Source organism: Sinocyclocheilus rhinocerous, unplaced genomic scaffold (assembly GCF_001515625.1).
Source record: "Sinocyclocheilus rhinocerous isolate Xijiao unplaced genomic scaffold, SAMN03320098_v1.1 scaffold1477, whole genome shotgun sequence".
Classification (NCBI taxonomy): domain Eukaryota; kingdom Metazoa; phylum Chordata; class Actinopteri; order Cypriniformes; family Cyprinidae; genus Sinocyclocheilus; species Sinocyclocheilus rhinocerous.
Window position 1 is genome coordinate 144,719 of NW_015660907.1, and position 15,154 is coordinate 159,872.

The 15,154-nt window shown below is 35.4% G+C and overlaps 1 protein-coding gene across 1 annotated transcript in view; it reads right to left on the bottom strand.

The window, feature by feature from the left end:
• LOC107726133 (receptor-type tyrosine-protein phosphatase T-like) overlaps window positions 1–15,154 on the bottom strand; it is a 121,401-nt gene that overhangs the window by 29,553 nt on the left and 76,694 nt on the right. Inside the window, exons 8-9 of the mRNA XM_016535644.1 lie at window positions 9,296–9,592; window positions 1,846–1,955 (exon numbers count right to left, since the gene is read on the bottom strand). Coding sequence (XP_016391130.1) covers window positions 1,846–1,955; window positions 9,296–9,592 — 407 coding nt within the window. The remainder of the gene's footprint in view (window positions 1–1,845; window positions 1,956–9,295; window positions 9,593–15,154) is intronic.

Below are 15,154 nucleotides of genomic sequence, written 5' to 3' on the forward strand. Positions count from 1 at the left end.
ACATATATATATATATATATATATATATATATATGTGTGCGTGTGTGTGTGTGTATATTAAATTAAATTAATGTATAATTTGTAAACTACATAGTTACAAAAAATATATATCAATAAAAACATTAACTATAAAATGCATATTATTATATTATTATATACTGTATTTATCATCTTAAAATCATATATCAATATAATCTAATACTATACATCCATGTATCTATCTATCTATCTATCTATCTATCTATCTATCATCTATCCATCCATCCATCCGCTTTGATATGTTTTAAAGTATGGTTTATATATAAACATGTTTTATACATTTAAAATTCATAGCAATAAAAGTATTACACATTGTATATGCAGCATTGCATATGATACGTACATGCAATATTGCATTTTAAAAATGTTTAAATAGTATACTGAAAATAACTTTTCATACTCTCAAAAACAAAATACATCAAAACACATAAAAAACTATCAAACAAATTTTTTTATTGCTAGTTGCTGCAGCCTTATTTTATTTCCATGAGTCTCCAAACTTTCCTAAAGCTTTGAATCAATAAACTTGCTTGCCACAAACAAAACCGTATTCTTTTGTGACCCTTCCGCTGCATTCATCTCTGCGCCTTCCTTTTCCTGCCTCCGAGCTCTTTGTCCTAAGTCTAATTTGTCGGAATCACTAAAAAGCGAGGAGAGGGGGCATACGGCTGCTCAGATCTCCTGGATAATTCTATTGGACGCTTCTAATTAAATCAATTAGGGCTATTATAGCAATTATCCGGCCAAATGGGACCGCATTGTGCCCACTCGATACATTTAGTAAATTCTGTCAATCTTCTTATCACCTAGATGGCACACGCCGTAACCCCGTTTTAATGATGTACCTGGATATGCACAATGTCTTGCACGTGGTTTGTCTTCCTCATCAAATCAAAATGATAGTGAGGCTCTTTTGTGCCTCCAGCCCACTCGAACACACACATTAACGCAAAATCTGGATGTAATTTGTTTTTGTCATGCTGTGACTTCATTTCCTTGCTTGTAATGGGGATATTCTATGCATTGACTAATAAATAATTAATTAGCGAGAGATCCGGGCTGTCAAACAACATTTCCTGCAACAGAAAATCACTTATTTTTGTGCAATATTTGTACCAAATAGCATCCTGCCACCTTACTTTACCACATAAATTTACTTTGATATATAGTTTTAAGACTCACATACTGTACACACATGAACAGCAACATTTCAGTTTCATGCATGAAAATACAACTTCCAAACTATCTACCTTACTTTTTAATTAATTGTAGCAAAAACAGTATTACAAATAATTCCTTTGCTCCCAACCACTAGAATCTGGAAATCGTAAAGAAATGTTTTCTTGAGAAGCTAAATTGCATAAGATAAGAAGTCTTGTTTTCTGTCGAATTGATCAGAACGAAGTTGACTGCATGATTAATACAAGACAGAAAATCTGCCAATCAACTTGACTTAATTAATTATTTAATCAAGTACCCCATCGAGAGATATTTGTTGCTGTTTTCAGCATAATTAACTTAATTTTGTTCAGTTTTTCAAGACTTCATTAAACCTTGAGACATCTTCAGTTAATGATGTTTGAATACTTGTGTTGAAAAACAAAAATACTGAGGACGATTTTCATTTTTGGCAATGCATGAACCATTTAATGCCATGACTTTATGATGGCCTTCATTTGTGGAAGGGCAAAGTAAGACCTTTTAAGACCTACAGAAACTCTGATAATATTATATTTATATACATACCTGTATATACAGTACATTATAAATACATAAAATATAAATAAACAAAAAAGATTTTCTCACCTCATAGAGTGTAATGCCTCCATTAGTTTCATTCGGAGCCTTCCATTGCATGAAGATCTTCTCCTCGTATGGGCCTGTCTGAATGGACTCCATTGGAATGGGGCCAGGAACTGGTATAGAAACACAAACACACATTCAAAACATTTAGCAACTCAAAAACATGTTTAGTCAATATCTATAACTCAAATACTGTACCATTGCATCAACACCTTTAAATAAAACGTGACTGTTTTGAGAACAGAGGTGACGTAGGGTGACAGAAATGGCTTGTGTTGCTGGGTAGAAGAGCAGAGATTGGCTGACTAAAGAAGCAAAACTATGTCAAACACACCTCAGCCGCAATGTTCGAAGTGTGAATTGTAACAGCTTTGCTACCCTTCGGTATCGAGAGGTGTTAACAAGTGCTACGAGTACCACTGAGCGCATATGCGTGTGTCTATTTGCATATTTTTGTGCGCACGTCCCCTCTAGCACACATTGCAAGTTTTCCAAATATACTCTTGCTAGAACATCATTAACACCCTAAAAACCTGTTTTCAAGATGCCATTATCCATACACAGCTTCATCCTGCTCTCGTATGCCAGAATGGCATTTTTAGAGATGCTATGACTTGACGATTTCATAAATTAGCAAGCAAATATGCTAATTTGACTCAGTTTGTCAATAGCTAATAGGATTAGTAATTTGTCAACAGTATGTTAACTTGAGGCTAGTTGTCTTTCATTTCTCGGTCTTGGTTAGTGTCTTTGACTTGACTGTTAGCGATGACACACTAATGAGTCAGACTGTTCCTGACAGTGTGTGCAATGAGAGCTAATGACTTGGCTAAAAGGCCATTTAGTCCAACTTGCTTTGCACTAAGTCGCGGCTAATTGGGAGGGCAGATTAAAGAGATGAGCGTAGCAGGGCCGTAACGGGGCAAGCGGGAGAGGAAGCTCGGGCACAAACAGATTAGCTGGAGGTCGTCTTGAACGGCGAAGAAAAGAATGGCAACATCTATTGCTCATGCAGCATTTCATTAACACAGCAACAACACACGAACCTAAACCATGAACTATTTCATTGAGGAAAAGCTCATTTATTTTGGGAATCTCATTTATTTAACAAAAGAGAATGTTTCTTTTTTTCCCACTTTGAACAGATTTAATCTCATTCAGTTCTTTCTGTTTATTTCTTTTGCATGCAACTAAGCTCATCTTCAAAATGCTGAAAGGTAGAGATATTTGCCTTCATTCATTATTAAAAGCTGAATAGACTTTAGCATGTATTCTTCAATGGGAAAAATTTATAACTTAAAATACAAACACTTTCACTGTGTGCTGAGATTTGAGAGGATACATTAATAAAGCATGCAAATAATGTCCACACACAATTATGATTTATGAAACAATCATGTTGTCCCCCCTAAAATTCCACCATTACTGAATAATGTAATGTAAAGTGTACATGAACTTTAGTTTGGATGTTTATGTATATGCGTATAATACTGTGTTTGAATGTTCATATATACTGGCATACATTATGCTTGCTTTTCTTGATTTTTGTTCTCTTCATTTTGTAATAGTTCAAAGTATTAAGTTATGTCTTGAGATGTATAATTGTTTCTTCCAATTAATGAGGGAAAAAAGAAAGGATCTCATTTCATCTTATTCTTTCTGTTTGTTTATATTGCATAAGCTCCAGTTCATCTTCATTTGCCTTAAATCGCTATTAAAAGCTGAATAGTCTTTGGCATTTATTCTTTATAGGAAATGATTTGAGCTAATCTGATATTTCAAATATTTATTGTGAGTATTACAACTGCTGAGGTCTGAGAGGATGCATTATTAAAACTTTAAAATCATTTCTAGCCAATGTCCATACAATTATTATTTATGCAATAACGGCATTTTCTTCCAAAGTTTCACTATTACTGAACAACAACAATTTCATTAGCAGAAATACATTTTCTGAACTAATCAGTGAGCACAAATGCACCAAACTTTATGTTGTAAGAGAAAATTGATATTGGTGAATATAGTCATTTATGGAAATCTCACTCATAGCATGCTGAAAACAGAAAGTTGCTTTTCCCACATAGAACAGATTTCCTCTCATATCATTCTTTCTGACTATTTCAATCGCATGCAACTAAGTTCATCTTCAAAAGGTAGCGAGGTTGAGTTATTTGCCCTCAATCGCAATTAAAATCTGAATAGTCACTGGCATTTATTCTTCGATGGGAAAAGAATTGAGCTAATCAAAGAAAAAGTGAATAACGCTCTCTCACCGAGGTGCTGATGTCAGATATTGTACTGCAAAGTGAGGCCAGTTAAATTATATTTTCAACGATTCTTCAAATAGCTTGATTGGGCACTAGCCAACAAGCATATTAAATCACGGTTACAATGAAATATAATTAGATCCAGTCCTCCGTCCGCTACCTTTTCCACCATATAACCATGCATGTGTGAGAAATGCCGCTTTACGTATTAATCCAGCTGATTAGCTTCTCGTGTGGAGACTGTGAGTGATGTTTCATTAAGTTTGAGGTGGAGGAAACAATTTTTCCCCTTTATGCTTGTCCCTCTCAAATACAAATAACTTTTAATAGGTTTCGTAATTATCATACATTGAATCTTACTGATTATTTTCGTCTCTGAATAAATCAGGCTCAACATATTCACTCTGTTCCTGTTTACGCTTGTTTACGGGCAAGCAGCTTTCCGTAAGTACAGGGTCGGTGTTGTTGTTGACCTAATAAGGTACAAAATGCTCTGCTGTCCTCATGTTAATTTCACCCTCCTGCAATTATACCCATATAAGGTAACACAGAGGGACAAATTTGCTTCACTATTGATATGTTGCAGCTGTCCATCAATTTGCGAACACAAAGGACAGCAATTATAGGTTTTCATATGCAAAAAACATTTACAAAAAAGAAAAAAACATCAGTGCGGCAGACAAGAGCAGATACTGAATAACCAAAAGAGTTCTATCCAGATCAAAACAGACTCATCAGAACATGAAAAACGAAAAGAAAATGAGATGAGCTTGAATTATACGCTATAATCTAATAATCTAAGGCCTGACAATAGGCTTTATTTTCACACGGCTTTATTGCTCAGCATTAAAAACAAGCTGGGAGAAATTAATTGTAAATGGAGGCTGAGTGCTTCCCTCTGGGAAATTTTCGAATTAAGCACCGCTTGCAAACCTTCCCTCCGTCTGAGAAACATTGTGTCTTTTCACAGACTGTGAAGCTTTAACATGCTCTTCCTGTACACTGGGATTTCCTTTTAACTGCAACACATCAATGGAACGGATGGATTAAAGGAGGACGGCTTTCATCATCTTTGTTTCATATTTGTTATTTTTCTTCGGGAAGAGCACAACAGTACTACGGTCTAACAATTCTGTTTCCATTTACTTCTCTGAGTGGATCTGACTTCTGTACAGAACTGTAGTGATTCTCAAATACACAAGACAATCTAATGTCTTACAATACAAACACTTTCACTGTGAGCATTACAGCTGCTGAGATCTGAGAGGATGCCTTATTAAAACATTAAAATAGTTTCGAAATCGTTTACAAAAGTATGGCTTATGCAGCAATGATGATTTTTCTAAAGTTTCACCATTACAGAGCCAATTTAATGTGTACATGAGCTTTAATTAAATATTGATTTATTTAAAAAGCACACTGGTTTACTTTATTAGCGGAAATAAATCAAATGATAACAACTGCATCAAACTTTAAGTTGTACTACAAAATATAATGTACATTAGATGGAATACAGAATATTTGCCATTGGCGTTGTTTTAATATATGATGGAAAACAGCATCACTGAATTATAAAATAATTGCATTTCAACACTATTGTTCAAAAGTTTAGGGTCAATAAGATTTTTTTTTTTTACGTTTTTGGATGATGCAAGGATGAATTAAACTGGTCAAAAATGGCTGATACATTTAAGGTGTCACAAAAGATTTCTATTTCAAATAAATGCTGGTCTTTTGAACTTTCTAGTCATCGAGAATTCTGATAAAAATGTATCATAGTTTCCACAAATTATTAAACAACACAACTGTTTTCAAAATCCATTTTTATCTTTGGTCATTGCTTAAAAAATGACCTTTTTTCTTTTTTCTTATTTTATCTAAATAAGATTTTATCTTATTTTAAAGGCTGAAAGCAGTAAGACTCCCTCTTAGGCTATAAAAATGAAACAAAGAACAGAATTTCCCTGCTTTTAAACCTTTTTTAAAAAATCTACAGTTTATTTTTGACCACAGCGCAAAAGTAATTTTAAATGACCACTATTGAATAGCATTTCCCAGAAGATCACTGAATTTCCACAGCAGCACTCTGAAAAGCTTCAGAGTTGCATTCAGCTGGATAGAACACAGAAGCGCTCCAAGACAAAGACTTAAAAAAACTAAACCAACGGCCCTTCAGCCCTCAAGAACCAGGCGTAAGAGTCATTAATTAAAATGTTGGATAATTGAAATAATGGGGTGAGGTCATTGAACTGTTCCCATTTTCACATTTGAAAATGTGGTAAGGGCCACACATGTTGTGAAACTAATTTGCCAAAATCTACAACTGTCAACATTAGCTAGCGAAGTCCCTGATGCTGAATATTGGCTATGAAAGGATGTTCTAACCTATAATAGTCGTGTTTTGCTTCATTGTACTGAAGCATTAACCTCCTATCTTTCTGTACATGCGCAATTCTTCCAGTGAAGGTTAGTAGTTATTACTTCTGTTCTTGTTTATTTCAAATGTCTAATAAGATTAAATGCCAAGGACGAGTGTTAATGATTTCTGGACCTAACAAAGCTCCGTTTAAAATGTTCCTCAAACAACCTTCAAGTAAATCAATTCAAAAAGACAATCAATTTATTTATAATGCTCACAATTATACAGTATCTCTTACCCAGAACGTTTTCTAATTAGCCTAAACCAGCACTAAGAAATGAAAGAATATAACGATAGCTATTCAATTTTAAACATAGTTGCTTTGAGAGTTTTGCTATCAGTATAAAATAGAAAAATATATTCAATACAACACTGTTTGTAAATGAAAAAAAAAATACAGATAGATTCACGAGTTTCATTAGAGAGAGAATGAGTGTAAAGTAAATTGAAAAAAAAAGATTAGTAAATATTAGCATGGCTCTTTGGAATACTTGATTCTGATTGAATAATCAAACAGTATTTGTATAATAACCACTAAACTGTATAATTGTTCTGCCTTGCAATCAATTTCCTATTCTGTGCTAGTTTCATGTCTCTCATAGCACTCCATGGTCTTGTTCGTTACACAAAGTAAAATAATTTCCACATATTACATGTCCATTTCTTTATTTGTTCATTTATTGTTAAGTAGCCATCAGAGGCGCGGGAAGATGTTTTCGGTTGGGGGTGCTGGGTGAAAGGGGGGGGGGTCACCTCATTTGACAACTCCACAAAGCACTACAAGCGCGTTGATATGAACACTCCTTTAAGTGGCATACACACTGGGAAATTTGACTGCATATCACATTTTTGAAATTATCGATAGTAGCTGATCAATCTCGGGGGTTGGGCTGGGTCCGCTAGGCTTACTTGTCTCCGTGCTCGTGCTGTGTCTGATTCCGTTGCTCGTCTCCGTGCTCGAGCTGGTTCACTTACGTCTGTGCTCGTGCTGGTGTTGTGGATGCCGATTTTGGAAAGTTTTTGCTGGAAAGGGCATTTAAAAAAAAATCTGAAATTTGCTTTTGCGCCATTATCTCCTTGTATTAAAGTTAATCTTGTTCGCATTCTGTATAGTTCATGTCTGATACCACGCGCCAGCATCACGTGTTCATGAGGATTAGGCTAATCATCCCATATAGAAAACATCACAAGTAAAATTAATCATGTTTATAAAGATAAACATGGGTTTATTATAGCCCACTTACAATTTACATTTCAGAGATCATTACAAATAAATTATTAAATGCCAAAACTGAATAAATTTAAACGAACAAACTTGGCGTTGCATTTGCAACCATGTGAAAACGGGGGGTGCTGCAGCCCCCTCAGCACCCCTACTTCCCGCGTCCCTGGTAGCCATGGTAATGTTCTGTCAGGTCTTCTTTTATAACTTCTTTTATATGATGTGAACCATGAGGACTATGTAAACAAGCATTAGCGCATTTGTAATTTCTTTTATTTGTAATGAAACAAAATGGATTCAATTAGAAAAGAATACAAATCGCTCATCTGTGAACTCGAGTTTATAACAGAGAACAACACTAAATTCAATCTCTTGCATGCATAATATCAAATTAGTCTTATTACTCTTATTCATTTTAATGTAGAATCTTATTGCATTTTATCTAACTTATTCATTTTTCTTCAATTTGTACTTTCTACTTTTATTGTATTTTTATGAAACTTTTTATAATTCAAATTTTTTTAAATACTTTTTTTTTTTAAAGCACTTTGAATTACCACTGTGTGTGAAATATGTGTATAATATATGTGTATTATATATAACTATATGTGACCCTGGACCACAAAACCAGTCTTAAGTCGCTTGGGTATATAATTAGCAATAGCAAAAAAAAACATTGTATGGGTCAAAATTATCGATTTTTTTTTTATGACAAAAATCATTAGGATATTAAATAAAGATCATGTTCCATCAAGATATTTTTTAAATTTCCTACTGTAAATATATCAAAACTAAATTTTTGATTATTAATATGCATTGCTAAGAACTTCATTTGGACAACTTTAAAGGCGATTTTTTTGCACCCTCAGATTCCAGATTTTCAAATAGTTGTATCTCGGCCAAATATTGTCCTATCCTAACAAACCATACATCAATTGAAAGCTTATGTATTCCAGCTGTCAGATGATGTATAAATCTCAATTTCGAGAAATTGACCCTTATGACTGGTTTTGTGGTCCAGGGTCACATATTGCCTTGTCTTGCCTCACTTTATCTATATATAATTTTTTTTTTGCCTGATTTTTTTCTGACATTTACAGAAAAGTATATAAGAGTGAAATCATGGTGAAAATACTGAACTGCAATAACGTTTGAATTTACAACCGGATGGACAGTTTGGATGTTGTCTTGTCCATCTGCTAAAGCATGATAAGTTTCAGAAATGAAGTCATGAGTGATCATCAGTAATGTGATTACTGTTCAGACAGTAATTAGTGAAGTAATCTTATTACAAACTGGAGAAGTCAGGGTGCAAATTATGGAGGGGTTTGGAGTAGTGATGGATGTTACATGATCTGACAAAAAAACAAAACAAAAAATCCACATCAGACCAATACCAATACCGAGTGCTGGATCGACGCATCCTTAATTTGCTGGGTCTGACGCCTGACACTTAATTAAAGCCAGTAAAAATGAAAGGTTTCGTAATTTACAACATCTATTCCTCCATCCCCTCATTCCACCATCTTACATAATCCCACTCACCATCTTCCTCCGTCTGTTTGACGATCTCCTCGCTCTCCTTGCTGCCCTCAGGGTTGGCCAGCACCAGCCGTAGTCTGACCGTCACGAAAGGCCTGAGTCCCCTCAGAGTGTAATGAGAGGAGGTGGGAATCAGCTCCTCAGCAGCAAACTCCTGCTGATTGAACACATACTGGTACTGTACGGTCAGGTTGAAGCTGTGGCAGCGTGTCACGGCGTATCCGAAAGTCTCCCACTGCAGGGTCAGCTGACGGGCGCGGATGTCCACCACGTTCACGTTCTGGGGACCATTGACTGGATCTGTGGGGATAAAAAGAGAAAGAGAAAGAGAAAGGAAGGTCAGAGATAAATATGATGGGAAATTGTCATAACATGGTCAATTTATTTTTTTGTCATATGAGAAACACTTATCAAAAGACATATCATTCTTTCATAAAAAAAATATATATGTACACTGTGCAAAAGGGGTAGGTGATATTTTTGTTTTTGGGTCTCTTCTATTCACCAGGGCTGCATTTATTTGATCAAAATTACATTAAATAGTAATATTAATATAATAGTAACAGAAATATTGTGGATTATTATTAGAATTAAAAATAACTATTCTATTTTAATATATTTTAAAATGTAAATTATTCCTGTGATGTCTTTTTATTATTTATTATTATTATCAACGTTGACAGTTGTGCTGCTTAATATTTTTGTGGAAAAAGTGATGCATTTTTTTCAGGATTCTTTGATGAATCAAAAGTTCAAAAGAACACCATTTATTTGACATACATATTTGACAGTATAAAAGTCTTTACTGTTGATTTTGGTCAATTTAATGCTTCCTTGCTGAATAAAACTGAACCCAGACTTTTGAATGGAATAGATTAAAAAAATTATAAAGCAATTTGAACTCATTAAATATTATCATCACCTGGTTCTGTGAAATACTTGATTCTGATTGGTCAATTGTTGCTTTTTGCAGTCAAATATTTTTATACAATTTCACAAAATAATTTAAAATCTAATCAATATTTTATGCCCATTTTTCATTTGGTAACAATGTAACAATGTATTAGTGCGATAAAAGAGTCATTATCACATCCGTTATATTTCAGCATTATATTTGGACAACCTGCTCTCTAGATGGTGTCAAAATTCTTTTTTTTTTTTTAGCAGATAACCACTTCTGTAATCAAAATCGCAAGAACTTTCAATAAATAAATAAATGCTACAACTAAGCATTACAACTATCCTCTGTTGTATATGAGATCCTAGAACAATATCGAGCAGTGAAACAAATAGTATCAGAGACTCGCCAGTGGATGCAGTGGGGTTGTTGGACAAAATCTCTAACACTAATTCCTCTAGATTAGAAGAAAAGCATAAAAGAGGCAGGCGACTGGTTTTTGACTTTGGCCTCGGGTGAATCTTGAGGGAGCCGCATGTGAAAAGGAGTTTTAACGTCTTAAGATAGTTTACATCATGGCAGCTCTCTTAGGGCGCTTTCATTCTCAAAGTTCTGAGAGTTCCTGGGTGCAGAGCAATTTGAGAACTGTGTCACGTCTAGGACAGACATCAGCGTTTTTCAGCTTCAATGGCTCAGTCATCAGTGGCTCCTACACATGGGAGTTTTAGACTTAGAAAGTTTGAAGCATTGCTTATTCAACTGCATTCTATTCAAGATCAAGCAAACCAGGAAAGATACGGTTTTGTTGTCTGTACCTATTTGGGAGCCTCATTTTAGGTTCTCTGCGGGAGATTAGTACTGAAGCTGAACTCTTAGCTGAGCAAACTGCTGAAAAATAACAACAAATGACCCAAAACCCTAAATTCTTTACTCCTGAAGGACAGATTACGGCTAATCTATGTTTAATCAGAGTTGCTTCCCATCTAAAGGTGCCATCTAAGCAGATTTAAGACTGTAAATCCTACTGTACGTGGTTAAGCCTCACTAGAATAGCTATAAAAGTAGAGACGTATGTCCGATCAGGCAATGCTTTGGCTTTCAGCCACTGAGGGTCCGTGTCCAACATGAAGCCCCCCGTCGAGGGAAGGTGTTGGGCGGGCAGGGGATTTGCCTGGTGGACAGGTGTGGGGTAACAGTATCATCATTAATCTGAAAGAAAGAGGTGAATATGTGAGAGCATTAGCAACACGCTAATGCACGGCCGCAGGGTACGCCGTGGTGCCATAGGTGGGCTTTTGGAGCCTGGATGAGGGCTGGTGTAGTTTAAGCAAGGGGGAGATGCTGATGGATGGTGAGCGTAGAGGGTCATTAATCGCAGACGTTGGGGAGAATTGCATAAGAGAAATCAATCTTCAGTACTGCTGCTGCGCTGCTTTGGCGCGATCTCTTCAGACCCAAACGCCCCGCAACATTTATCACACCTCCACCATCCCTCTCGCTCTCTCCGGAACGACAGGGGAAACTGCAAGCAATAAACATATCAATAGGTGTCCACCATACCCAGCTGCGTGGGTTTTTTAAACCGAGATATTCAGATGAGGGAAAGACAGAGGCAGGGAATGAACAACAGTGGAAAACAACAGTGAAAAATGAAATAAAACAAAATGTGTCTCATTCGCCATAATGAAATTGTATCATATATCGGCCAACAGCCATTCTGCTTTCTAGATATCAGCATCAAGCATTGAAAATGACATGATGACCCATTTTTATTTTTTGAAATAAACAAAGCATTTCAACAGTCATCTACTGTATAGAACAAATGGAAAAACAAGTGTAAAAAATACAGATAAAAATAAAACAAAACAATAAAAAAATATATTGTAAAATTGATAATAAAATGAATGACTAAATAAAATTGATATAATAAAATTATTTTTAATAATGAAATAAAACAATTCATAAATTAAAAAATAAATGAGAAAGAGAAAAAGATATCACAAGTCAAAGATTTTTTGTCATTTGTGAGTCTTGCAGAGAACAATAAAACACAGCAGGCTGACAGATGCTTTATTACACTTCTAAAGAGTCTTGTGCTTTTCTTCAAAGAAAATGTTCAGATATTTCTGCAAGGTTGCACTTTGCCTTCAAAACTCACTAAACCTTCCATCCAATGGTCATTTGTAGGCCAAAGTGGCACCATCGGTTACATGAAAACATGGCCAACCTTCAAAAACATCTCCATCCAATCAAAGAAAAACCCATCAAAGGTTAAAAGAGTGTGTGGATGGACACAAAATACTGTATATAATCTTTGCGCCAAAACCCAGTGATCTGCTTTGCTGTATACTGCCTACATAGACTGCTGCTTTGATATGAACAAACTTGAAAAATAAATAAATAAATACAAATCCAGCCATAAAAGTGCAATGAAATTGGTCCCGAAGTACTGCCCACATACAAAGCTGTGTAGCAAGGCAGCTCACAGGTTTTTAAACAAAGTCATTGCAAAATAAGAAAACGTTCACAGCACATAACACAATTAAAGAATATTGGACGTGGACAGGAAGTACGCACTGTGTGCCAGTTAATGCATTTATAGTATCTGATATCCAAAGACTCACCCCATGCAGTGACACTACTCAAATCAATTAGATTAACACTGGGAACAGATGTTGGGTCGTTTCTCTCCAGAGTGTTTTTTAATTACTGTCTGTCTTTTTGTAGCTGCAATAAACAATACTTAGCATTTAACTCTGGATGTAACTTTAAAACTTCTCCTTTTAATTAGGTGATGCGCGTCAAAGCGAAACGGTTGTACTTTGCGCAGCGTGAAGCAAGAATTTGCGTATCACGCTGGGACTTGACATTTGTGTCGGGCAGTGTTGGGCAAGTTACTCTGAAAATGTAATCAAATTACTGATTACTGATTACTCCTTTTAAAAATAATCACGTTACTGTTCTGATTACTTTATTTCAAAAGTAATTAGTAATTAGTTACATTACTAGTTACGTTACTTTTTTCTCCATGAAATTCATGAAATTCCAGCATACACGCTCCCAATAAGTATTTGTTATTAAAGCATCAACATTCACAGAACACTGTTATTTTTAACTAAAGCAAGCGGCTGCTGCCTGCATGGTTTGGTATTGTAATGACCCGGCAGTGAGCGCTAGCAGCCAGGTGCATTTGGCAGTAACATATAGAGACCTTGGCTTGTAACTATACTCTAATTACTATTTTGAAAATTATAACTCGTTAAATTACTCCGTTACTAAAAAAATTATCAAATTACAGTAACGCGTTACTAAGTAATGCGTTACTGCCTAACACTGGTGTCGGGTTACATTCCCAGCTAAGGAATATCTCACGGCTGCAGCAGTCACAAACATTGAGGACAACTGACATCATATAGAAGTTCCTCATACATACTGCTTCAGCATAAGCAGTTTTCACCTTGACTGCAGCTTTGAGCACTAAAACACTCAGCAAAGCAAAGTTCTGCTATACTGCGCTGCTACATTTTATCCAAGGGCATGCTGAAGGGTCAAGTGTCACTGTGTGGCAAAGTTGAACATTTTTAAAGAGATAAACTCGATTTTTATGAGGATATGGGGAAGGATGTTTCGTTAAAGTGCTGAGTTGCATTTTCACACCGTAAAAGTACATACAGTGGAAAAAAAGAGGGGAATTTAATAGTTCAACTAAAATGATAGTTTTGCCATTTTTTAATCACTCTTCTGTGATTAAAAAGAAGAGAAAGACACACGGTGTGGGACTATAACAGGGTGAGTTAATGATTTCATCATTCTTGGGTGAACTATTCCTTCGAGCGGCAGCAGCTGGCAACATCAGCAAGAGTTTCAAAGGCAACAAAATACATTTGGTTGTGATTTCACACTGATGATCTTAAGGGAAAAAAGTGATAGTGGAAGGGGAACAGGGGAAATGGAGAGAGAGACTCAGCAGATCAAAAGGAATATACTCTCTGTGAGGCCAACACCGCCGTCTGTCTGGTCGTCCCTTTGTGGTTTGCTGTTGTTGTGGTTTATCCTGTAGTACACAATAACCTCCAACAGCCACACATGCTACTATACTGTCTATTCTATAATGCATGACATGAATCCTAACAAATTAACCCTTGACTACATGATTTCTTCTATTCCTATCATACCTACCTTAAAAAATAAGAGTACTGTGGTAGTTGGACTTTTAAAATTTAAATTGCAATACCACTGTATACAGTACGGTTCAAAAGTTTGAGGTCAGTATTATTATTTTTTTTTATAATACTTTTATTCAGCAAGGATGCATTAAATTGATCAAAAGTGACAGTAAAGCCATTTCCAATGTTCTGTTTCAAATAAATGCTGTTCAATTGATCTATTGATCAAAGAATCCTGTATTGCTGTTTCCACAAAAAATATTAAGCAGCACAACTGTTTTCAACATTGATAATAATTAAAAATGTTTCTTCAGCAGCAAATCAGCATATGTGACCCTGAACCACAAAACCAGTCATAAGGGTCAATTTTTCGAAATTGAGATTTATACATAATCCGAAAGCTGAATAAATAAGCTTTCCATTGATGTATGTGGTTTGTTATGATAGGACAATATTTGCTCGAGATACAACTATTTGAAAATCTGGAATCTGAGGGTGCAAAAAATCTCCTTTAAAGTTGGCCAAATTAAGTTCTTAGCAATGCATATTACTAATCAAAAATTAAGTTTTGATATATTTACAGTAGGAAATTTACAAAATATCTTCATGGAACATGATCTTTACTTAATATCCTAATGATTTTTGGCATAAAAGAAAAATCTATAATTTTGACCCATACAATGTATTTTTGGCTATTGCTACAAATATACCCCAGCAACTTAAGACTGGTTTTGTGGTCCAGGGTCACAAACGTGTTCGCTCCCCCAGTTTCCCTCGATGCCTGCGGGTCAAGAGGCC